We start from the raw sequence: 24,335 nt of genomic DNA on the forward strand, positions 1-24,335 counted from the left end.
TCTGGTGATATGCACATGAGGGTGAAAGAAGGCCAGAAGTGTACACAAGAGAAAGCCCACTACTACGTCTGGAGTCAGAAAGCACGGATGGAAAATGCGGTATTAGCCAGAGGAATTTAAAGTCTTTCTGTGTAGGATGTGCGTTTCTGCTACCTGACGACGGGTGACCTTGTGTCCTAGGTCAAAAACATGAAAAAACTGGAAATTGTGGCGCCTGCTTGCCTGCCGAGGGTTTCCTGTGTGCAGGACCCCTGAAGAGATGTGCAAGTGGAGGGCGCTGGACTGTTTTGGGAAGCCCCCCCCCCCCCCCGATCTTCACCTGCTCTGCTACTCAATAATGTCCCAGTGCCTGACCTGATGTTAGGACCCCTGAGAGGAGATGCCAACAGGACTTGTCACATTGTCAGCTCTGCCAGAGACTCCTGCCGCTAAAACACAGAGGGCCTCATTTATGAGGCTGTGCGTCACTTTTACGCCACCGGTGCGGCACTTTTTGTGATGCACCGGTGGCGTAAAAAATGCGCCATTGTTGCGCCATATTTACAAAGTGATGCATCTAGGTAGATGCGTCACTTTGTAAACAAAGGGTGAATAGAAAATAGATTATAATACAACTGCAAAATGCCATTCAATATTGAACAGTTATAGCCCTGTCAGTATTTCTGAGTTGTGGGCTGGAATAAATAGGAGTCAGTGCCCCATGAGCCGGTCTGGAAGAGGGGTACATGGAACTTCCATTAGTTCACGAGCAGTCCTCGCATCCTCCCTCATCCGCGGAAGGGGGAGGATGAGAGGACTGCCCACAACTCAGAAATACTGACAGTGCTATAACTGTTCAATATTGAATGCCATTTTGCAGTTGTATTATAATCTATTTTCTATTCACTTGTATATACACATAGCATACATTGTTGTCAACCTTAGTGAGTGACAGAGGGATCTGACCCCGTCCTGACGAAGAGGCAGTCAGCCTCGAAACATGTTGACAACACCAGGAGAACTAGCCCATTGTTAAGCTAGATTGTCTCCGCCACACTATTTTTAACGGTACCAGCCTCTGACTAATAAATAATTTGTTGCTTTCATAAGGCCAGGTATTCTTTTAAATCTCACTTTTACATATCACTCTTGACCCTACTCACACTCACTCAATACACTTCACATAGCACTTACAATATCTAAGTGCTCCAGCGTAGTTGCTAGTCGTAGCACGCCCCGTCCCACAGCGGGGCAGGAAGACCCCGATGATGAAGCATGACACCAAGGGCCTTTTTGGTGTGTGAGGGGTATTTCAACAAATACTGTGCATGCCTGACATACCCTGGCTCACAGAATACCTATAGTTTCCATAAGCAGGAATGAAGAATAACGAAGTTGGTGGTTAGATAAATTGAGCAATTGATAGGGGAGAGGCAAAGGAAGGTGAGTGGTCTGATCTTTACAAAAGTACATCTTAAATATTGCCCCATTTGAGATTAAGTTGGTGACAAGAGTGGCAATAGGTCACTGAGGTGGGTTGTCCTGAACCATGAATTATAGCTGAGCCTCTTCTAGTGGAAGGAGATACTCGGCATTCACAAAGAGCAAGATCAGAATAGGATCCCAGGGCAAGGGGGAAATATCACTTTGCCTAGCATAGTATACATTCCCTGTGAGGTTCAGATAAAGGGTGTGGATTATTTGCTTTCTTCCTTCTTGAAAGGAACGACGGCACTGCAACCAGGTCTAGGTCCAGTGGAAGAGCATCCCTCACCAGGGGATGAGAAGTTACCAAGAGCTTGACTGGGTATGGATGCTGCACATGGGCTTTCTGTTAATCTAGGAGGTGTGGTTACTGACTGCAGAGCATGGGTGAGGGTGTAGACAGTAGTGCTATTTGCAAGATAGGAAGGTGCCAGGTTGTGTGTCTATTTTTGCTATGAGCAGCTTGTCTGTTGGCGGCAGTGAGACGCTCAGCCGGATTGGTCAGGTGAAATACGAAGCATATACTGAAATTCATGACTTGTCAAGAGGGGTAAAGGGGTACTGTGAAAGACCAAAGATGAGACTTTTGCAGTAATTAAGCAAATGAGTTGCACAATTCTGTGTAGGTCAATGAGGTTGAGGTTGGCATTGGTTCGTATAAGAAGTAAAGAATGTCAGCTTCATTTGTGGGCAAGACTGTATGGGGAAAATAAGGAGAGGCCACCATGTGTGAGTGGTGAAGCAGGAAAGTAATTTATGTCAGATTTGGTAGAGTGCAGCATGAGAAGCTGGAGGTCCATTCACTGACAAACAGCTGTGATCATTCTATGATATCTGACTAGAGCGGAGGAAATAAGCTAAAAATAAAAAGGAGAAGATGAAAATGATGTTGTTGAAAAATAGGTGGCAAAAGAATCAAAATCAAAGGGTGATCCCTCTGAGTGATGTGGTGTATAATATTAGGGGGTATGGGATCATGTCTTGGGTACATCCACTGCAAGAAGAGCAATTGAAGGAGTGATCATAGAAGGAGAAAGTATACCAGGGCAAGGACAAGCCTTTTATCTTTTAAGTGGAAATGGTAGTAATTAAGAGGAGGGTGATCAACTGTGCCAAAGAATGCACAGATGTCGACTAGTAAGGGTGTGAGAAATTGGGATGTTGGTTGAGGGAGGTGTGAGCCCTTCTTAAGCAACAGCCACAATCCTTGTCATGGTGAACCATAAAAGTCACTAAATTAACCTGTGTTAACTCTCTGGCATCTTGGCACAAAAGCCAGGCTTAACGTGGAGGCAATGTGCAAAATACCTATGCACCACTCAAACAGCTATAAAATTAAAACACAACACCACACAAGACAAATCCCACACCAATTTAGGTAAACATTAACATATAATAAATTATTTCAAAGCAAAATGACAAAAATCTAATGCGTAGAAATGGAGATATACAATTCCAAAGATTTAGGGTAAGCATGGTGCCTAAAAGCCAAAGAGCCACTCACAGTTATCTGGTCATGCTTGGCCGGGTGAAAGTCACAAGTTGCGATGGAGCGCAGGTTGAAAAAGGGACCAGGTTAGTCCAGCTTCAAAGTTACCTTCTCAATTGTGTGAAGTCCTCAGTTTGCAGGGGAGGAGGCTGCGATGAGCAAGGCGAGCATAGCGGATGGTTGTCGCGTTAGCGCAAAAAGCAGGCCCGGCGTTGCAGGTGTTCATTACTGTAGCAGGAAGATCCTGTTTGGCATTGCAAACAGTCATTTCTGGAGCTGCACAATGGCGGTCACCGCAGGCTGTTGGTGCTGTAGTGTGAAGTGCAGATCTCATGTTGCAGGATTTTGCTGGCGGCCATAGTAGCAACAAGAGTCGGGTCCACTGGAGCTTCATGTTGGCAGTCGGCCCGGGCAGCAAGATATGGGTGTAAATGGGCCAGTTCGCGGTCGCACCAAACACAGAACTTCAGGATTCCTCCTTTTTTCCAGGAAGAACTTAACTGATGATTCCACACCAAGGGTCCAGGACCTAGGAGGCACCCTTTGGGGATCAGGAACTCACACCAGCAGAGACCAGTAGGGTTCTGGCAGGTCCAGTTGCAGTGCCAGGCAGGTCCTCTTCTGCAGGTCAGCTTGGCAGCTGCATGGAGGCCTCTGGAGCTTGTTATGTCCCTTCAGCTTAGAACAGGAGGCCAGTCAGCTAGCCCTTGGAGTCACTCTGGGCGTTCAGGGTTCAGGGAGCAGGTCCAGTGTTTCTTCCTCAAGTAGCAAGGCAGTCCTTGCAGCAGGAGGGTAGCAGAGCAGTCATTCTTCTGAGTCTCCCACAGGTCCAGAAGTGATCTGAAGGGTGGGTATGAGGGTCCCAATTTTATACCTGATGCCAGCTTTGAAGTGGAAGAAACCCCTTCAGTTCTCCCCCACAGAAATATCTGGAATTTCCTGCTTCCCTAACATGATTCCTGCCGCCCAGTCTGCCTGCAGTCACAATAGGCTAGTGTGAAGTTCTTTGTGTGTGAGCTGAGGCAGGTATAGTTGTGCACAGCTCCATCCCCCCCATCCAGCCAGCCCTCAGTCCCTCTATTGTATGGTGGTCTGGGAGGAATACACAAAGACCAAATTCCAAATCCACCTAGTCATGTGACCCAGGAAACAGGCTGCAGGCACCAAATGGTTAGCACAAGAAAATGGCAACTTTATAAAATCCGACTTTACCATTAAACAAGATTTAAAATTACAATTCCTTAGACAAAAAAACATGATATTTCTAACTGTTCCTTAACAAAATACAATCTCTTAATAAATGCAATAAGGTATCCCAAAATCATCCTAGGGGAGGGGTAGGCATTTCAATAGTGAAATACGGATTTAGGAGTTTTTCACAACTAGGATATGTAAAACCTAAAAGTACATGTCCAACTTTTTAAATACCTTGTAGGGTGTTTAGGGCCTATTTTAGGGGTGACCTATAGGTAATAAAAAGAAAGGTTTAGGCCTGGCAAGAGATTTATTTTGCCATCTTGAAAAGGCAGTTTGAAAATGCACACACAGGCTGCAATGGCATGCCTGAGACGTTTTAAAGTGCTATTTAAGGAGGTGGCATGATATGTGCTGCAGGTCCTCTAGTAGCATTTCATTTACAGACACTGGGTACCTGTAGTACCACTTTACTAGGGACTTATAAGTAAATTAAATGCGCCTATTGGGGGCAATAGGGTGTAAGCCAATTTTACCAGTTTTAAAGGAGAGAGCGCAAGCACGTTAGTATTGATTAGCAGTGGTTAAGTGTGCAAAGTCAACAAAAACGAGTTCAGCAAAATACTTTGGGGTAACGCTGCAGAGAGGGCCAGGTCCAGCAAAGATAATGAAGTTAGATAACTGAAACAGGATCATGTTAGAGTGGATAGGTCAGCTTCACAATTAGAGTGTAAAGTAAGTTGTGAGTTTAGGACAGTACGTGAGCTAGTTAAGGACTAGACAATCAAATCAAAATATAGCTTTATGCAATGATTCTTAGACATCATGGAGCAGGCTTCTCCAATGAGTAGCTTGTGAGCTACTAGTAGCTCTCCATCTACCTGTGAATAGGTCTCCTGTGTGAAGCTCTGCCTACTAAACTTGAAGCTTTGCCTGGCAGAAATATTATATTAAACCACAATTAAAAAGTGTGTATTTGAGACAAAATGTGCATATTTTCAGAACTCGTAAGATAATGTTTGGCTAACAATGGTTGAATTTCCAAAGTATATTTAAAGCTGAAATTCGAGTGATAAATCATGTTGATTGGGCATTGCAACTGTGGCTGCTATGTATAACTCATGTAAAGGCATTCCAAATTAACAAATCCCTGTTTACTTTACTGCTGACAACTATCCCGATGCACAGAGGTGATCAATGCTGGTAATATTGCATAGGGTGGCCACTAAAGTGTTCTTGTCTGATGTGGTCACTATTACAACTCAAATAATAGTAGTTCACAACGGTTTTCATTGAACAAAAGTGGTACTTATTTCAGAAAAGTTTGGAGACCCCTGTCTTAGAGTCATTATACCAAACAAATAAAATATAATGCACATCTTTTTACAATATTAAATATGAATGTCAACAATTAAAAGATATTAAATGTTAAAGGTAAAAAGTGCATTGGATGTTCCTCATGAAGGAAACAGAAAAAGACCCCTAATTATAATCTTCTCAAAAATGTACTCCATTAATAATAAGTGTGGTCTGACTGAAATTTGATATATTATAATTTTAAGAGGGAGATTTCACGGGCCGGATTACACATTGTCACTGTTTGTTTCCGGCGCACCTTTCCAAAGGTGCGCCAGGTGCAAACAGTGATAATGCACCCTATTATGGTGAATGCGCAGCCCCCAGGGCAGCTCCGAACTTGCGCTGCCCCCAGGGCAGCTCATTCATGTGAAAACACAGAGCAGCCGGTCCGTGTTTTCACAGTGCAAGCTACTCCCGCCTGCCCTTTCTAAGGGGTTTAGAGATCCCCTTGCAGGCGGGTGCTGCAAGTGACTGTAACCGCCTGCAAGGGGATGTCTTGGGGGTCCATGGGACCGTCTATTCCCCCTGCAAAGGCTGCAGTCAGGAGGCACACTGAGAGTGTGCCACCTTTTAAATGGTGCCCTCTCAGTGCGCCTCTGAAAGTGTGCTTCCTGAGACCTTCTTTGACTCTGCGCCAGCGTCTCTAATATGGCGCGGGCGAAGAGTCAAAGGAATTCCCTCATTTAGATTGGGCCCCCCTTTTGCAAATGACGGAACACCCTCAGTTGATAGCACTGACGCGTTAAGTGCGCCAGCGCTATCGGTATTATAGAAGGGGACGCACAAGTGTCTGCGTCCCCTTCTATAACACCAAAGTGCCCTGGGTCGCAAAGCGGGCGGAAACGCCTGTTGCGACCACCTGCAATATGGCCCCTGATGGGCATGTTATGTGGTCACGGTCCTATTCCAAACAGCATCTGTATGTAAGACAGTGCCTGTAAACCCTGTATCAAGAAATGCCCGCCTTTAGCAGCCATGTTTCTGTCTGGCAATCCATCAAATTACAGTAAAAAGTGCAAGAAGCAATCTTCATAAAGGAAGATCTTGAAAGTCTGCTACCCGCAACTTTCTGATGGGGGTCGAAGTTTTCACATTTCGTACAGCTCTGGCCAAATGAAAAACATAGCAAAGTAATAATAGTATGAGAGCAAAGTCAGAAATGAGGTCAATTTGGATACTGAAATGTGGCAGAGGTGGGAAAATGGGCAAAGTAGATGATGCACATGTCTATGTATTCTCATAACAGGAGATTTTTACAGTGATTGATACGGCACAAAAATCCTTTCTGAGGATAGGAGGGTTTTAAATAAATGAACAATGTACATACGCTTTGAGTGAAGCTCATCATTAACACGCATTTATAGATTTTGAAATTCCATGATTGTATATATAGAAGGTAAAACATGCGTAATGTTCTTTCGCCCACAGACAGTAATGGCTCATGGCTGTCAACTGAGCAACGAAGAGCTGGACATTTTTAAAATGAACGGAGCTGCTATTTCTCATTGTCCCAATTCAAACATTTCGTGAGTATTGCAACGGTTTAACAGAATACTAAACCTTAAAGCGGCTGTTCACATGAGTAATTATGGATTTGTCTCAAAGAATTGTGTGTACTGTAACTCTGGGCTTGTGACATTCTCCATGTCTCAACCTGCTCTCTGACTTTATCCGGGAAACATCCTTTACAACGAAAATTTTACCACGCAGTGCTGTTACAACGCAAGTATTACAACGAAAACCTTTACAACGAATTACACTGGGGGGCGCTCTAGGATAGGGAATAGTTTTAATTTACTATCCAACACCTTCCCTAGTGTCCACGGGGACTGGAGTTGGAATAGTAAATTAAACTATTCACTATCCAGCACCCCCAAGTGTAATGCGTTGTAAAGGTTTGCGTTGTAATACTTGCGTTGTAACAGCATGCGTGGTTAAAGCATTCGTTGTAACGTCATACATCCCTTTATCCACCTGCGAATAATTCAATCAATGCAGGTTGGATTAGTCAAACCTGTGTGTTGCAAATTCATAATAGGAAAAAGTGAGCTGGATTCGGGGTTTTATCACAATTTTATCAGATTATTGATTCATTTGAGCATGCTAGTACCTGGAGGAGAACAATACGGCTAGTCGAAGAGTGCCTTGAATATCTTTTTCAACAGGTGAAGATAACCCTGGGCGGAGTTCGCGGAGTTGCACTACGCGGAACTCCGCGAAGTGCAAAAAAAACTCAGCCGCACTACGCGTAGCTCCGCAAGCGGCGGAGTACGATAGAAAAATTGGACTCTGCAATCATTGCGAACGGCACCTTGCACAGCCCAAGCGATCCCTGCTTTCCTTTTCTGCCGCTCGAGTAGATTTTTACTCGAGCGCCAGCTTTTGCGACATGAACGGGCAGTTACTCAACGAGAGCATTCGCGACCACTTGCAATGAGAAACCTGACCCCCTGCTTTGAGAAACCTCGCCGGGAGGTTGATTTTCCACGCTTGCGTTCGCCAACTTGACGTTGACGAACAAGAGCGAGGAAAAAAACTTTGAGAGCTCCGCATAGCAAGGAGTGCGGAACATTCCATGAGCGGAGGGTTAGTGAAGACGTATTTTTTAGTGAGTGAATGAGTGACACGCATGAAGGAGGTGGCATTGGAGTAAGTAACACCCACAGTGATTGAATGTTCTTGCTTGTTTCATTTACATCGCCAGATTCTGGGCCTCATATACGAGGTCCCTAGGAGCACTTTTGTGCCGCAAGAGCATCACTTATTTAAGCTTCGGTGATGCAAAGTGTTGCAGCATATTTACAAGGGCATGCAAAGACACTTTACTCAGCTTTTTTTGGTCTTGTAAATATGTGCCTATTTGCCGCAGAACACTGCGTGAAAGGTGATCTGCATGGGTGTTGCTGTGGGTGTTCCCACACCACACCCATGGAATCTGAAGCATTCCCTGATTTACAAGGAATCATAAATCTGGGAATGCAGCAGATTCTAACTCCTCCCCAGGGGTGGTGTTAGGGAGTCGCAACGAGGAGAAATATCCTAATTTCTCCTCGTTTTTTCCTCTTTCTATGTGCACACACAGAAAGAGGAAAACACCTCTCATGATTGTTTTTGTACAAGAAGGTGTGCCTTCCAGCACAAAAACAATCACCCCTACAACGCAGGAACCCTTGCACCATGGCGCAAGGGTGCCTACGTTGGCGTATGGCAGCCCATTGTGCACCAAAGCAAGGGAAAAGGCCAGGAATGTACCATATCTCAAAGATACGGCCCATTCGGCCCTTTTCTTTTAACCCAGGGCAGTGCAGCAATATTCCTTGCGGTACTGCCCTGCGCCAAATCCTCGTAAATTAGGCCCTCTGTCTGCAAGCTCTTTGTAAATTCTAGTTGTAAGAACGTGAATTATTGCTTGGGGTGAATGGTAGTCCATCACAAGTAGTAATGTTACCAACTTGTTAGGTTCACCACAAGGTTTCAATAACTTAAACCTAAGTTCAATCCATGGTAGCTATGCATAGAGTAGACAGGCTAAACTTGTGTAAAGCATTTGGAAGTATCAAAACAGTTAAAAAATCTAAAACACAACACACTAAAAATCTCAATCCAATTTATAAAAATAGAGAAACATGTAATACATAGAATTTCACCAAAAGGACAAACATCCAACAAAGGGAACTTAAGGTATGAATTTTTTAAAGATTTAAAAGAAAAAGTGCCAAGAAAAAGTAAATGTTGTAAAATACTACTCAGAGGCAGAAGTAAGTAAGAGCAGTCTTTATTCTGTCACCCACTCTCCTGGACTGCCTGGGGAAGGGATAGAAGGGGGAAGGCAGAGTGTATCATGTGGATATGTAAACAGGAAGAAAGATTTCAACACATCTCCCTTTGATACGTAAAGGAAAATTGACATGAATGTCAAGAAAGTCGTTGCGGAGCCAGCATACGACCTGGAAAACCTGCAACAGAAGGAGAGGGAAGGGAACGGAGGCATCCACTGCTGGCAAGAGACAGTGAAGGGAAGGACACAACAAGAATAACAAGGTTATATAGTACATAGGTCACACCAGTACAATTCCATCATAAATGTACAATTCCACAACCCAGAAACCCCCTAAACAAATAGCTAAAAGATACTCTGGAGCATAATGTAAAATGTGCGAGGCACGATGAAAAATGTTCTAGATACTTTAACACGCTTGCCTTTACACACCCCATATACAACCAGCCCTAAAATGAGTGGTAAGGCAGAATCTAATTGCCACTACTCAGATGAACTTGATCAACATTATTAGGGTCAAGCATTATTCCTAGCTCTTTTAAGTGGTGCCAGCCTAATAGGTTTGATCCCATTTTTACAATATATACCCAACCCCGGGTGGACCTTCCTCTGAATTCTATATCCATCTCTACCATGCCCACCAGATGTATGGGTTCCCCAGCATAACTGGTAGGAGATACATCAAGTTCTATCACATTAAGACTGGAAATACTAAAAAGATCATCCATTTCCTGTAGACTAAACATCGTAAACGGAGAACAAGAATCTGCATATACGACCAAAGGTTTTTTGTTCACAAAAATGGTACATTTAGGATACGGAAGTTGCAGGGTATCTCCCTTAGAAGACTTCACATCTTATTTTTTTACTTGAAATACGTACCGGGAGAGTGTACCTCTCCGTTGCTAACTAGTTTTACCTGGTTACTCCCCCTTCTCAGTACACTCTAGCAAAGTGTCCTTTCCTGTTACATTTCATACACGTAGCATTGCGAGCAGTGCAATGAACATTGTTCGCAAGGTGGTTACTGCTGCCACACCTAAAACATTTTAACCCTTCAGTGACACTCATAGGTTTCTCTGTCTTGACTTCTCTTGTTTTGACTTTCAAAATCTCATTGTCAATGTTGTCATCCTGATACCCATTGGCATTAACTACACTACAGACTGGTTCTTTAGGTGGGTTCATTTCTAAAATGCACTTAGCAGTGTGCTCAATAGATAGTGCCATACCATTAGCATCTTTCAAGGATGGGTTTTTAGACAAGAGTTTCTCTCTAATGCGGGGATTGTGGGTACACCTTACTAACTGTTCCCTGATAAGGGAGTCGTTCAATTCCCCAAACTCACATAATTGAGTAAGGCCTCTAAGAGCCGCAATGTAATTGCTAACTGACTCTTGTTTACCCTGCACCCGAGTGAAGAACTTGTGCCTTTCTAGGATGACATTAACTTTGTCACCAAAGTGACTTTCCAACTTCAAAAGTTATTTTGAAAACATCCAAATCAACCTCATCATCTTCTAGCTCAGGATCAGATAGGGTATCATATATCTTTCTACCTTGAACACCAAGGTTGTGCAACAGGACATGTTGTTTCTAAACAGCAGAGAATCCCCCCCCCCCCAATTGTGATAAGGTAGTACTCAAACAAGTTAATCCAATCCTTCCAATGGATTTCTGGGTCCCTGATATCATTTAAGAAGGAGGGAGGTTGACTCATGGACGAAGCAGCCATGGGGAAAGCTGGGGGAGGGCAAACCCTAAAAAGAAGGGAGGAAAAGGAGGTACAAAGCAAGTATTCTCTGGGAAGTAAACTTAAAAGCAAGTGGCCCCTAGGGATGGGAGGCCTACCTAGTCTAATACATATACATGTAAAAGGGGATTAGAATATAAGTACACTTGCTAAGGGAAGAGTGCACTATAAGAGAAATCAATAGAGACTCTATAGACATATTAACAGTATAAAACTGAACCTATGTAGAGTACTAGGTTTACCATGAAACAATAACAAATTAGCATATCACTGGCTTTATAATATCACTGCAAATATGATGTAAGGTACTAGGTTTACCATGAAATAATAACTACATAACTTATCACAGGCTGCACAATATCACTGCACAAATGAACTAAGATACACCCATTGCATCAAAACACCCCAATATTAGTCATAAAACACAAGAGAGTAGAAACAGGAAATAACCCAGAATGCAGGAGGAACTCAGTAAGGATAACACATGTTAAATGACATAAAGTTGAATGCCTATATATGTCCAATGGATAATATGGTATAAAATGTAGATACCACAGTAGTAAGAGGATACAACAGGAAATGGTGTATGAATCACCGTGAATGATGCAGTGACTCACTGGCAAGGGCCGTAGTTCAATGGTGGAATAATATAGCTTAAATAGGCACTTGCAATAAAATAGAGAAGGTGTGCGTATCACCGTTGAGACACACACAGACAAAAAATAGAATAGCAAAAGTCCTTATTAGAAAAATGTACGTGGGCACTTGTTGTTGCTCCAACAATGAGATGTACCAGTGTGTGAGCGGAGCTTCGGACGTTGGAACTAAATTACAGAAGTCTTACTTGTAGGTATGGGCGGAAAATCCGTTTCGCTCGCGGATTTTGCGGATTTTCGGGAAATTCGCAATCCGCGAGATTCGCGAATCTCCCGCAAAATCCGCAAATCCGCGAGCAGCGGATTTTGCTCGCACTGCTCGCACTGTTCGCGTGAGTTCGCGGCTTCCCAGTACAACTTCGCGCCCCGCGAATAAGTGCTAAATTGCAGAAATACGATCTTAGCAAAACTGAAACTACTTGCCAGGTTCAAAAGTTCAGGCTCATCATTAGTAGCCATTTCCTGTAGTGCTTCCTGAGGGGCCCCTCCAGAGTTCAGTTGCCAGTTGCAACTATTATGTGACCCTGCTCTGAACCTCAGAATAGTTACACATATGCCACAAAGGTCCTGAATTACAGCTAAGGGAGACAAGCAGGAGCCAGGCTGGAAGTTAAAATCCATTAATCAGCCCCTAATTCATTATTGTCAGTTGGGGCAGGGCAGGTGTTGTAACTAATTTTGCAACAATGAAAGCACTTAGCAAGTGCAAAAGATCACTAATCAGGGCGCACTAAGGAAGCAGGTGCCAGCTAAAAAAATATTCTGTGACACATTAATCAGCCCCAAATTAATTCAGGTCACTTGAGGCAGGGAAGGTGTGCTTTGCTTTGCCGAAAATAATGTACACTGGACAACCAGAGGGTGTGGTGATGAAACAGAGGGTGGCATGGGTGGGCCAGAGGGTGGCATGAGTAGTCAGAGAGTGGCAGTGGTGACAGAGAGTGGCAGTGATGAAGAAGAGTGTCCCAAACAGGCTGGACACGTAGAAACAACAAGTTCGCAAAACTTGCGACCCGACAGGTAAGTTCGCAAATTGCGAAATTGTAAAAACCCTCGCGAACTGGCAGAAACACGGGCGAACACAAAAAAAAAAAAATTCGCGGGAATTCGCGGATTTTGCGGATTGCGAGTTCGCAAATCCGCAAAATTCGCGAACGCGAGATCCGCAAAATTCGCCCATGCTTACTTACTTGTGACCTAGAAGACGATGACAGCTCTGCTCCACAGCCGATCGACGAAAATCCCAGAAAGGCAGCCCTGAGGAGCTGGAGCGCCGGGTGTGCTAGCAAAAGTCCTTGTACTCCTGTGAACACCTCCCTGGAGGCTGAAGACTCTGAAGGACAGCTTGTGAGGGGAGTGCTCAGCTGAGGGGAAAGATGAAATGTACACAGATTGAAACTCTACGCAGACAGCCGCTGGGAGATGGAAACCATCAACTGAACAGCTAGACAGATCCCTGAAGAGGTGACGTAAATAAGCGGCTCTGAGGAGCTAGAGCACCGGCTGCGTCTCACATAAATCCCCGTAATTCCGGCTAAGGCGTTGAGGCACGTCGTCTGAAAGGATACGTCACTCTAAAGGCGGGCGAAAGAGGCTGGAGCGCCGGAACAAACTTGAAGGAGAAGCCCCCGCCTGACGTTTGAGGAAACTCGGAAGGTCAACAGTATGTCAGCAACATACATGGTTGCACCCTATCACTGTGAATCGCGATGATTGAAGAAACCTCCAGAGTTGCAGCAATGCCACGACTTCATGCACCACCAAAGCAGCCGCCGAAAATCGTTACACTGGGATCCACACAGCACCCAGCACCATCGGCCGCACAACGGCAACCAACACAGCAGGCAGCTGATTGTACGTAAAGTAAGATCCCCACAGCGACCGGCACCGTCAGCAGCAAGAACGGCAGCCAAGTCCAGAAGAAACACGTATAGGAAACAAGGTTGACAGCAGGATCCGTTCTCAGACCGACGGGGGAACAGGGGACCAGTCGTAGACACCGACGTCCACTTACTTCCAGAGAAGATCGCAGACCAGCCAATCTCACCTCCGGAGCTGTAGAGGGCAGCTGAAAATTGTCGGACTTGCAATTTGTAGTGAGCGTGTTAACGTGCACGTCACGTGGCTACGTGACGTGCGGTGACGTAGGGGTGGCGTGCGCAGCGAGGCATTAGCGCGTGAGCTGGCTGGAAGAGAAGACATGCTTAGCGCTCCTTGTATGATACTACGTGAATAAACAGAGTAAACCTGAAGCTTGCCTCCGAGAGTTATTGGGGGAAGGAAGTACATCATTACAGTGGCGACGAGGGTGGGATCAGCGACCCACGACCCCCACGACGCCGACTACGCGAAGAACGGAGGAACGAAGCGGAGTCGCGGAGCGGAGAGCAAGGAGGGCCCGAGGGAACGTGCAGCGACCACACCCTGACCGGGCACCACAAGGAGCGCAACGCAGTCGACAGCACGTGGAACCGAACACTGCAGGGGTGCGGCGAGCAACCTGTTGGGAACCGCATCACAAACCAAAGCAGGAAACCAGTTACGATCTAGGCCCACAGGTACCGCACTGGCTACCCCACCTGAGCGGGAAGGGGCTGAAAGGAGCAGCCCTCCACTCTTACTTGGCGAGGAGGAACGAAACGGCGCGCCGGGGAGCCCGAGAAGCCAGGAAGGCGCGCCGCCCACATCCAAGGGCGAGAAGATGAGCGCGCAAGCGGGGTTTGCGATAGCACCTGTCCAGTTCCTTCCCTGACCCGGGGAACCCCTCATGAAATGGGAGGACTGGAAGGAGTACATAGATAACTTCATAGAAGTACTGGAAGACGAGAGTGAGGAGAAATTCAAGCCTCCGAGAAAGAAACGTATCCTACTGCTAAACCTGGGCCCGGAAGGCCTGAGGATCTACAAAAGCTTGGTTCCTAAGAAGAGAGAGGCGGATGATGACGACGTGTACGCGCATGCAATGGAAGACCTGGAGGAACACTTCAAACCATCGGTGTGTGTCTCAGTGGACCGGTTTAACTTCCAACAAAGGAAACAACGACCAGGAGAAACCGTGGAAGAGTATGTGGCGGCGTTGAGGAAACTGGCGGCCTCATGCAAGTACGCCAACTGGGAAAGTGAATTCATAAAAGACCAAGTGGTGATGCACACCACGTGCACGAACGTACAGGACAAGCTATGGGCAGCGGGAGACACCTCACTCAAGGACGTGCTGGTGATAGTCAAGAGGGCCGAACTGGCGCGAAGGTGTGCGGCGGCCACGAAGAAAGAGAGTGTGCCCAGCGGGGTAGTGAATAAGGTAGACAACGAAGAGCACCACAAGGAACACCAAGTGCGGAAACCACCAGAAAAAGGCCAGAGCAAAGGACAAGGCAACCCAGGCCCCTCCGGCAAACCGGCAGGAAGTATTAAACGGTCTTGCTATAGGTGCGGAAGTTGGGCGCACGAGGCGCACGACCGGAAGTGCCCCGCACTTCGCGCCAAATGCTTGTTTTGTGGAATTGTCGGCCATTTTGAAAAAGTGTGCAGGAAGAAGGCTTCCAAAAACGCAGTGAAGTACGTCGATCAAGAAGCGGAAGAACCAGACGAGGTGGCCGAAGAAGAGGTGGTCACGGTCCTCTGCATCTATGACGAGATTTTGAGCGTGGATGACCGCACTCGTGGAAGGGACGGAAGGAGAACGATGAAACCGGTAATGGACATGAAGATAGGAGGCGTGGAAATCCAAGTGGTGGCGGACACAGGATCACCATACACCATAATTCCGAGAAGCGTATGGGAGGAGAAATTTGCCCCGCAACTGGGCCCTGAATTGGACAGACTGGACATACGCCCCGTTACATACAATGGAGACCGGATCCCCATGGCGGGATGCAGGAAGTTGAACTTTGAGTTCAGGGGCACGTCGGCCAAGTGCAAGCTGTACGTCTCCGAGAAAGGCCCATCGGTCCTGGGGTGGCTCGACCAAGGAGACTTGGGAATCAAGTTGGATCCAGGGGGCAAGGAGCAAATACTGCTGACGGAGCAAGAAGACGGGCTGGACACAGCCAGATGGAAGAAGGAGTTCCCAACAGTCTTCGGGGGCACAGTAGGAAGGCTCGACAAGTTTGCGCACAAAATCATACTCAGAGAAGGCGCAACACCGGTGGCCCACAAGGTGAGAAATATCCCGATGGCCGTGAGGGGCGATGTAAAGGAGGAACTACGGCAACTTGAGAAAAGAGGGATCATCGAGCCGATTACTTGCGCAGAATGGTTGGCGCCGTTGGTGGTGGTGAAGAAACCCAATGGGAAGGTCCGCCTATGCGTGGACCTGCGTGAATTGAACAAAAACATAGTGGTAGAGAAGTTCCCCCTTCCCCGGATAGAAGAGATGTTGGCCAGCACGAGGGGCGTTCGATGGTACTCCACCATAGACTTATCGTCGGCTTATCACCAGATTGCATTACACCCGGAGAGCCGCAGATTGACCTCGTTCATAACCCCCTTCGGGTGCTATCAATTCCGCCGCATGCCGTTTGGGCTAGCCTCGGCGGCTGCGGTATTTCAAAAACTCATGCACCAGCTGTTCAAGGACATTCAAGGGGTCCAATACTTCCAGGATGATATATTAGTGATGGGTTGCGACAGAGCTGACCATGACAAGAAACTGGATGTGGTATTAGGAATCCTGGAAAAGAAGGGCCTCACGGCAGAGTGGACTAAGTGCCGCATAGGAATGGAGAAGATGACGTACTTGGGCCATGAGATAAGCGCACGAGGAGTAACCCCCAAAAGGGAGAATGTGAAAGCGATCTGCGACGCACCCCCACCGGCCAGCAAGGAGGAGGTCCGATCCTTCCTGGGGATGGCAGAATACTATGGGAAGTTCATAGAACACTTTGCCTCCAAGACCCACCATATGAGACTGTTGACCAGAGAGAACAGCGAATTCCGGTGGTCGGAAGATGCCCAGAAAGAATTCGAGAAGGTGAAAAGAGAGGTGGCAGGGGCTGTCCCACTACAAGGATTCGACCCCCAAGGTAATACAATACTGACAACGGATGCCAGCGACAAAGGACTGGGAGCAGTCCTCATGCAAGACCGAGGCCAAGGGAAAGTGGAAACGATATGCTTTGCGTCCCGCACCCTGAACGACACTGAAAAAAAGTACAGTGTGATCGAAAAAGAAATGTTGGCGGTGGTGTGGGCCATGTCACGGTTCAGGCAATTTCTGTGGGCACCAGGTTCCGGTTGAGGACGGACCACAAGCCACTACTCAAGGTACTCACATCCAGTGGGCATGCTGACGCAACGCCGAGGATCTCAAAAATGTCACTCAAATTAATGGAGTTTCGATACGACGTGGAGCACATCCCAGGGAGTAAGAACAGAGTGGCTGATTATCTGAGCAGGGCGGCAGCAATGGAGCCCAGCACGGAACACTGTGAAGCGGCGGAAGAATGGGTCGCACTTACTGAAGACCTGGAAGTGATCATAAGCAAGCAGGAATGGAAACAAGCGTATGAAGAAGACCCTGTCCTGGAAGAAGTGAAAGCCCATATAGTGATGGGGTGGCCAATCAAAAACAAGACTGAGCGAGGCCTCACTCCATATTTCGAAGTTAAAGAGGAACTATCAATCGATGACCAAGGCATCTTCGTATACAGAGGAGAGAGAGTCATACCTCCAGCAAGGATGATTCCCAGGCTGCTGGAGATGCTGCACGAAGGCCATCTGGGAGCAGGGAAGTTGAAACTAAGGGCCAAGCAGAATTATTGGTGGCCGGGGATGGACATAAGAGCGGAAAGACACGTGAGAGAATGCCCGAGGTGCCAGGGCGCGGATAAAACACTCAAACCGTTGCGCCCAGCCTTAGGAAAATTTGATCCCCCGAAGAATCCATGGGAGGAACTGTCCATAGACATTTTGGGTCCGATATTAAATGCCCAGGGAATACAGAAGTACATCTGCGTAATGATAGATAGATATTCCAAATGGCCAGAATTGAGGATTGAAGAAACCATGGACACGGAGAGGATAGTGAGCTTCATGGCTGAAACTTTTGTGAGAGAGGGCATCCCAAAATGTGTCCTCAGTGACAATGGACCCCAATTCCGTTCTGAGAAATGGTCCCAGTTCATGCAGAGAAATGGTATCACGGCAAAGCACACATCAATATACCATCCCGCAGGTAATGGCCTGGTGGAACGTTTCAATAGAGTAGTGATGGGCTCGATACAGGCAGCGATCTCAGACAACAAAGACTGGGAAGCAGAGATCTGGCACATGGTATGGGCATACAGAATAACACCCACGAGCACAGGCTATAGTCCCTTCCAGATCCTCAGAGGTCGTGAGCCTTTCACTCAGGACAACAGGATATGGAAGGAAAGAGTCATCAAGAGCGAGTGGTCACCGGCGGTGGTGCAGGCCAATCTGGAGAGAGCCCAAGCGGTGTACACCAAACACTACGATGCGCGGAGGAATGTGAAAGACACTGTTTTAGAAAAAGGCGAATGGGTGAGAGTAAAACTAGCCACATTGCAGAAGAAGGGAGAAAGCAAGTACAGCAAGCCACTACAGGTAGTGGAAGTCAGAGGCAGAGCAGCTTTGTTGAGCGATGGTAATGTGTGGTCGCAGGACCGCATGGCTAGATGCAACAGAATACTCTGCTGGAGAGGCAACAGAAGTGATGAAGATAGTGAGAACAGCAGCGATGACCCCAATGAGTATGGGGGAGAGGATTTGGACATTGGTGAGACAAGGCAAGAGGACCAAGAAACGAGTGGGGAGCAGATAATTGAAGAAGATAGAAACAGGAGTGAGCCTAGTGCGGCTGCGCTAGGAAGTGGTAACGATAATGCAGCGACAACGGCCACGTCCCCGGTAAGACTGACGAGAAGGGGCAGGGCGGTGGTTCAGCCTGCGAGGTTCAGAGACTATGACATGAGCCAGGACTTGTACATATGAGTGTTGGGAAAAAAGGGAGATATGTAGTGAGCGTGTTAACGTGCACGTCACGTGGCTACGTGACGTGCGGTGACGTAGGGGAGTGGCGTGCGCAGCAAGGCATTAGCGCGTGAGCTGGCTGGAAGAGAAGACATGCTTAGCGCTCCTTGTATGATACTACGTGAATAAACAGAGTAAACCTGAAGCTTGCCTCCGAGAGTTATTGGGGGAAGGAAGTACATCATTACACAATTCAACAGGAGCTATCACTTTTGGCAACACAAATGGCAGGCAAGTTCCCAGGAATCAACACTTGCAGCAAAGCAGATTATCACGAGGAATCTTCACACAATGAATTGTAATGGTTAACCAGGAACGTGAAGAGAATGGAGAGAGTACTGAAAGGGGAGGTGATAGCAGGGCCCCCTGCGCCGCTCTCGTCGCCAGTGTTGTAAAATACTACTCAGAGGCAGAAGTAAGTAAGAGCAGTCTTTATTCTGTCACCCACTCTCCTGGACTGCCTGAGAGATGCCAACATTCTAAGGCGAGCTCTCATGGAACATACCAACGGGGAAGAGATGGAAGGGGGGAGGCGGAGTGTACAATGTGGATATGCAAACAGGAAGAAAGATTACAACACAGCTTCAATAGAAAGTACTGTTCACTTGTGACCAAGACCTATATGCCATTTCAGGCCAACCTCGAAGAAGTGCCAAGCTGGTTTGTCCCAGTCAAAACTTTTAACTTCTGATTTAGTCAGAATCCTCCAGCAGGGCAAAGCAGCAGGTTGCTTCCGGCAGAGTAACTTCAAAATCTGATATTTGTTGAGCAAGGTCCAGCTGAAACCCTTGGTTTTGGCAGAAAATGTGATATTTCACTCCAAGAGAGGCTCTCTCATCAGCAGGATATTTTTGGGACCTTCTCCCGGTCAAAATTTCTACCTTTGGACATATTCTTTTTTTGGGAGCTCGGATTCCTCCAGTTTGGCAAGGCAGCAGGGTGTATCTGGGAAGGTTGCGCCAAAGTCAGATAGGCTTGCTTCGAGAGCCCAATGAACTGAAAAAAAGCTCAGAGCCGGCCCAAGCTGATTTTCTTGAGTAGCAAGTAGGAAAGATGGAAGAGAACTAGTGAAGAGAAGTAGGGGTGATGATGAGAAGTAGGGATAATGGATGAGAATTAAGTGTAAGAAGTAGGGATGGAATGAGGATTTCCTAAAGTGGATGCTGTACATGAGCTCTTCTTGTGTAACCAACTCTCTTCAAAAGTGAAAATAGAAAGAGAGGAGAAAATTGTTCATAAAACTTGCAATAAAAAGAAGTGAAACTATGTTTGAGAAGACAATTCATCACAGGAATAGGGGCCAATTCGCATTGGCCTAATGAGAAGCAAAGCTGTCTACGAATCAATCTCAATCTGAACCTGGAAAGGAGCGAACACTCCGTGTACCTAGATCTAGATAGGGTTCTGACCCTATAATTGTTAATTTGAATATATATTTTTTGACGAAGTATTTTTGTAATTTCACCCCCTCCCTCTCCTGTTGCCTAGCATCCATTAAGAACTGTTTATTCCCGAGTTGGTCTCTCCTGGTTATCTCCGCTGGCTTTAAAAATAAGGAAGGTCGCACAAGTTATGAAGTTTCCGATCAAATATAACTAAAACAGGAAATCTTAAGACCATACTCACATGATAAAAAGTCTTCAACTATTACACTGTATGGAGGACCATAATAACAAATGAGCTAATTCAATTCGGTCATCCATATAATTTAACATTACCTCTTCATGTATGATATAATGAGAACTGCTGGAGGAAGATTGAGGAGCCGCCAAAACAGGTGATATTCCTCTACCTGGAAAGTATTCAAGTCACTGTAACCCCTGCTACCTACACCATAAGTCAATATGGGAACACATTTTCTATTCTAAAGTTCCAGCAAAGGAGTTATGGGCGTAATCCCTGTACTGTATGCCAAGGTTAATGGAAACCAGATTGACTTCAAAAATTACTGTTTTCTAGTGGACAGAGTCAGCCAGGTGATTCACGTGATGACAGAGACAAAAGTCACTCCCGGGTAAGGAAACTGATGAACTGTCAACATACGATTGCCCCTAACAGAAGGAAATCGATACTTCAGACTTCTAGGGCAGCAAGCCACGGTAAACATATATGCCAAATTTGTACAAAGGTTAAAATTTTCCAGAAGGAGGACACAAGTGTCTGTGAGCTTTTTTAGTCCATTTGGTGTACGGAACAGCAGAACCACATCGTCTGCATACAGCAAGACTGGTACAGACTTTTTCTTTATTACTGGCATATCCTGCCCCTTCCTCTTCATTACTTTATCGAGGTCATTGATGTACAGCATAAACAGAACTGGGGCCGTTACACAGCCTTGTCGCAAAAATTGTGCCAGGCTAAATGAATCAGTACATTCTCCTTGTTGCCCTCTTCTCACCGAGGCTGAGATGTTCATAATGTAGGAATGTAAGAAATCCACTAACTCACGGTCAAACAAGCCTTTATCAAGTAGGAGCTCCCACAGTCTGAAGGTGTTTACGCTAGCAATAGCGTAACACAGATCTGTAAAGGCCAGACGTAATGCACTGGATCTAACAACAGTATATTTGGTAATTATCAGGTGCAGATTTAGTCACTGCTCATGAGTCCCTAAGCCCTTCCTAAAAGCAAACTAGACCTTAGATATGAAGTTATACTTGGCAGTGTAGGACAATAATCTATAGAGAAAAGCTCTACCAATACCTTTCACAGTTAAGTACAACAGTGACATTGGTTGATAGCAGCATGCATTCTGGCAATTACCTTTCTTAAAAACCGGTACAATGGTTGTGGTGTTCCAAGACTATGGGGCATATTATCAAGGACAGCGTTTAAATTATCGCCGGTTTAGCGGCAGAAAAATGCAGCTAAAGCGGCGATAATGGGCTTGATAATATGCCCTGGAGAATTCCAATAGAAGCGAAGGTTAACACCAGAACCTGGACTTCTATTGGAATTTTCACGGGCATATTATCAAACCCATTATCACCGCTTTAGCAGCAGTTTTCTGCCGCTAAACCGCCGATAATTTTTAATGTCGTCCTTGATAATATGCCCCTAAGGCAGGGAGTCTTGTTCTACAGGCACAATTTATGATGTTTGTAATCAGAGGTGTTCATAGATTAACATTAGCTTTGTGTAACTCCATTGGGACGCCATCAAGCCCTGAAGAGTTAATAGATGGACTTTTACTTAGTGCAAACTGCACTTCATGGAGTTGAACCTCAATGTTACATTGGGAATTCTGGCCTGGCAGTTATAGTTTCACTAGCCAGAATTCAATAGATTCTTTCAAAATAGGTCTACCATTGTTCTGGCCAATTGTTAAATCTCACAACTTGCTTCGAGATTTTTAAGAATGTACTTGAATCAACTACCTTCCAGAATGCCCTTGGAACATTCGATTTACAGGTAGACACCAAATCCGCCCATACTTCTTTCAATTAATCTTAGATGTCAGTTCAGTGCCTTACATAGTTTTTAATCTGCCTGTCTACAAACTTTATCAAACCTACCAGTGGAATTGTTTTTTTTTTAAGTTTAACAGTGACAAGGGACAGTATGAGCCACAATCGCCAGGTTTCTTGCTGTGTTTCAACAACAGGGTCAGAACCGCCTCACGAAATGTGGGAGGCAGTGTGCCAGTCGTTATGGCCTCATTAAATAATGCCAGAAGGCGCAGAGCGATCTGTTGCTTGAAAGCTTTATAAAAGGCCCCAGTTAAATGGCCAAAGCCAGGGGCCTTGAACCCATCCAGAGCATCAATGGCCTGAGTCACTTCTTCCAACGTTAGTGGTTCGCACAAGAATTGCTTCTGGCCATCTGTTAGTCAAACCATCGCAATGTCTGCGAGATATGGAGATATTGCATCAGGATCATGAGGGGTATGAGAAGCGTACAGTTCCTGGTAATAGGACTGGAATCTAGCCATTTGCGCTCCCCTTCCATGACAGGATCCCCGTCCTCAGTTCAGGGCTCCACCACGTAATTCATCGACCTATTGGGACTCAGTATACGTGCAAAGGGTGCAACCTGGCCTCTCCATAACGACAGTCCTGTGCATGTTTACCCATGTACGCAATTTCACTCCCTGCTAGCTCCCGGTATTCAGCCAGGAGCTGCACCCGTTTATGCAACCGAATATTCCTGTCTGCCTCTGCTTTAAGCTCCAGGTCCTGCAGTTCTCCCACAACCCGGCCCACTTGTGTGCGGATATCCCGAAGGATACCCACATACTTGGAAATACATACTCCCCAGAAGTATGCCTTGAAGACCTCCCATAGGGTTGCTTGTGTGGACACGGTTCCAGCGTTGATCTCGAAATATTCAAGAATGGAGTCTTGCAGCTCGCTATGGAACACTAGGTCCCGGAGCTCATCGCCATGGAATAGCCAGCTGCATTCAAAGCCAAAACCCTGTGGGATCCGGAGTTTCAAAAGGATGAGGTTATGGTCCGAAATTGTCCGCGGAAGAACAGTGATCTTGGACACCCACATGTGGGTGGTAGCCGATAGGAACCAATAATTTAACCATGACCAGAGTGAGTGGAACGCCGAATAAAATGTAAAGCCGGGGATAGTGGGGTGATAAGTCCGCCATGCGTCATATACTGCATAAGTGTCAATGATGTGTTGAAATACCTCCCTAGCCCAAGGTTTATCTGATGATTGTGTGCTAGTGGAATTGATTTGCAGGCATTGCGACATGTTAAGGTCACTGCCTATTATTAAATGGTCCACCTTGCAACTGTCTAGTCGGGAGTAGATATCCTGGAAAAAATCGGGGTCATCTATGTTTGGAGCATAAATGTTTACTAACACAATGCTTTTGTTCCCGAGTGTTCTGTGCAATAACAAATACCTTGCTCCTGGGTCGGAATAGTGGGAATGGCACTGTCCAGTGAATTAAGATATAGGCACCTCGGGAATATGAGCAATAACATGAAAAATAGTGGTGTGTGCCCCAGTTCTTGGCAAAACCATGCTCAGAGCACGGGAACAGATATGTTTCCTGAAGAAAGCCAATTTTGATGGAGTGTCTATTAAGATATGAAAATACTTGATTCCCTTTTTGATAGTTATTAACACCACGTATGCTCCATGAAATGGCCGATAGATCAACTGTTTTAGCCACACTATGGAGCAGGATTATGGAGATACAGCATAGGCATTAAGCCCAGACCGTATGTGGCGATGTGGGCATTGTGTATAAGAGAGTGATGCGCATCGTCAATAAATGTTTCAACCCCAAAGAAAGAATTCCCTAACAATTCCCCACCCACACCATATTGAAGAACATCCAGTGAATCCCATTGTTTTTTTTTTTAAATACACATGTATTTTTCATAACAAGTTACAGAGATATACAGCATCATCACCAAATAAAAGATTATTGTTTGAACAATTTCGAGTAAATTCTTAAAGCTAAAAATGTACAAGCTCTTGTGTTAAAACATGCATGATCAATCTCCCCTAAAAACAGTATAGCATTAATTGTGTTTGGAACTGAGGGATTGTGACAAACAAATAGCGACTCTCCTCTCCTGGGGAAGGTCTGTCACCTTCTGCCATATTTGTAGGACATCTTGCAGTTTTCCATCAGTCCACATCATTTTCTTCCGGATTTCTGTCTTTAGGGACTGAGAGAGC

The 24,335-nt window shown here is 45.9% G+C and overlaps 1 protein-coding gene across 2 annotated transcripts in view; it reads left to right on the top strand.

Moving 5' to 3' along the window:
* GDA (guanine deaminase) overlaps positions 1 to 24,335 on the top strand; it is a 763,322-nt gene that overhangs the window by 590,701 nt on the left and 148,286 nt on the right. For both annotated transcript variants that reach the window (XM_086961261.1, XM_086961262.1), the window contains one exon: positions 6,935 to 7,032. In XM_086961261.1, the coding sequence (XP_086817387.1) occupies positions 6,935 to 7,032 (98 nt within the window). The remainder of the gene's footprint in view (positions 1 to 6,934; positions 7,033 to 24,335) is intronic.

This window comes from Lissotriton vulgaris, chromosome 3_1, assembly GCF_964263255.1.
Source record: "Lissotriton vulgaris chromosome 3_1, aLisVul1.2, whole genome shotgun sequence".
Taxonomy (NCBI): domain Eukaryota; kingdom Metazoa; phylum Chordata; class Amphibia; order Caudata; family Salamandridae; genus Lissotriton; species Lissotriton vulgaris.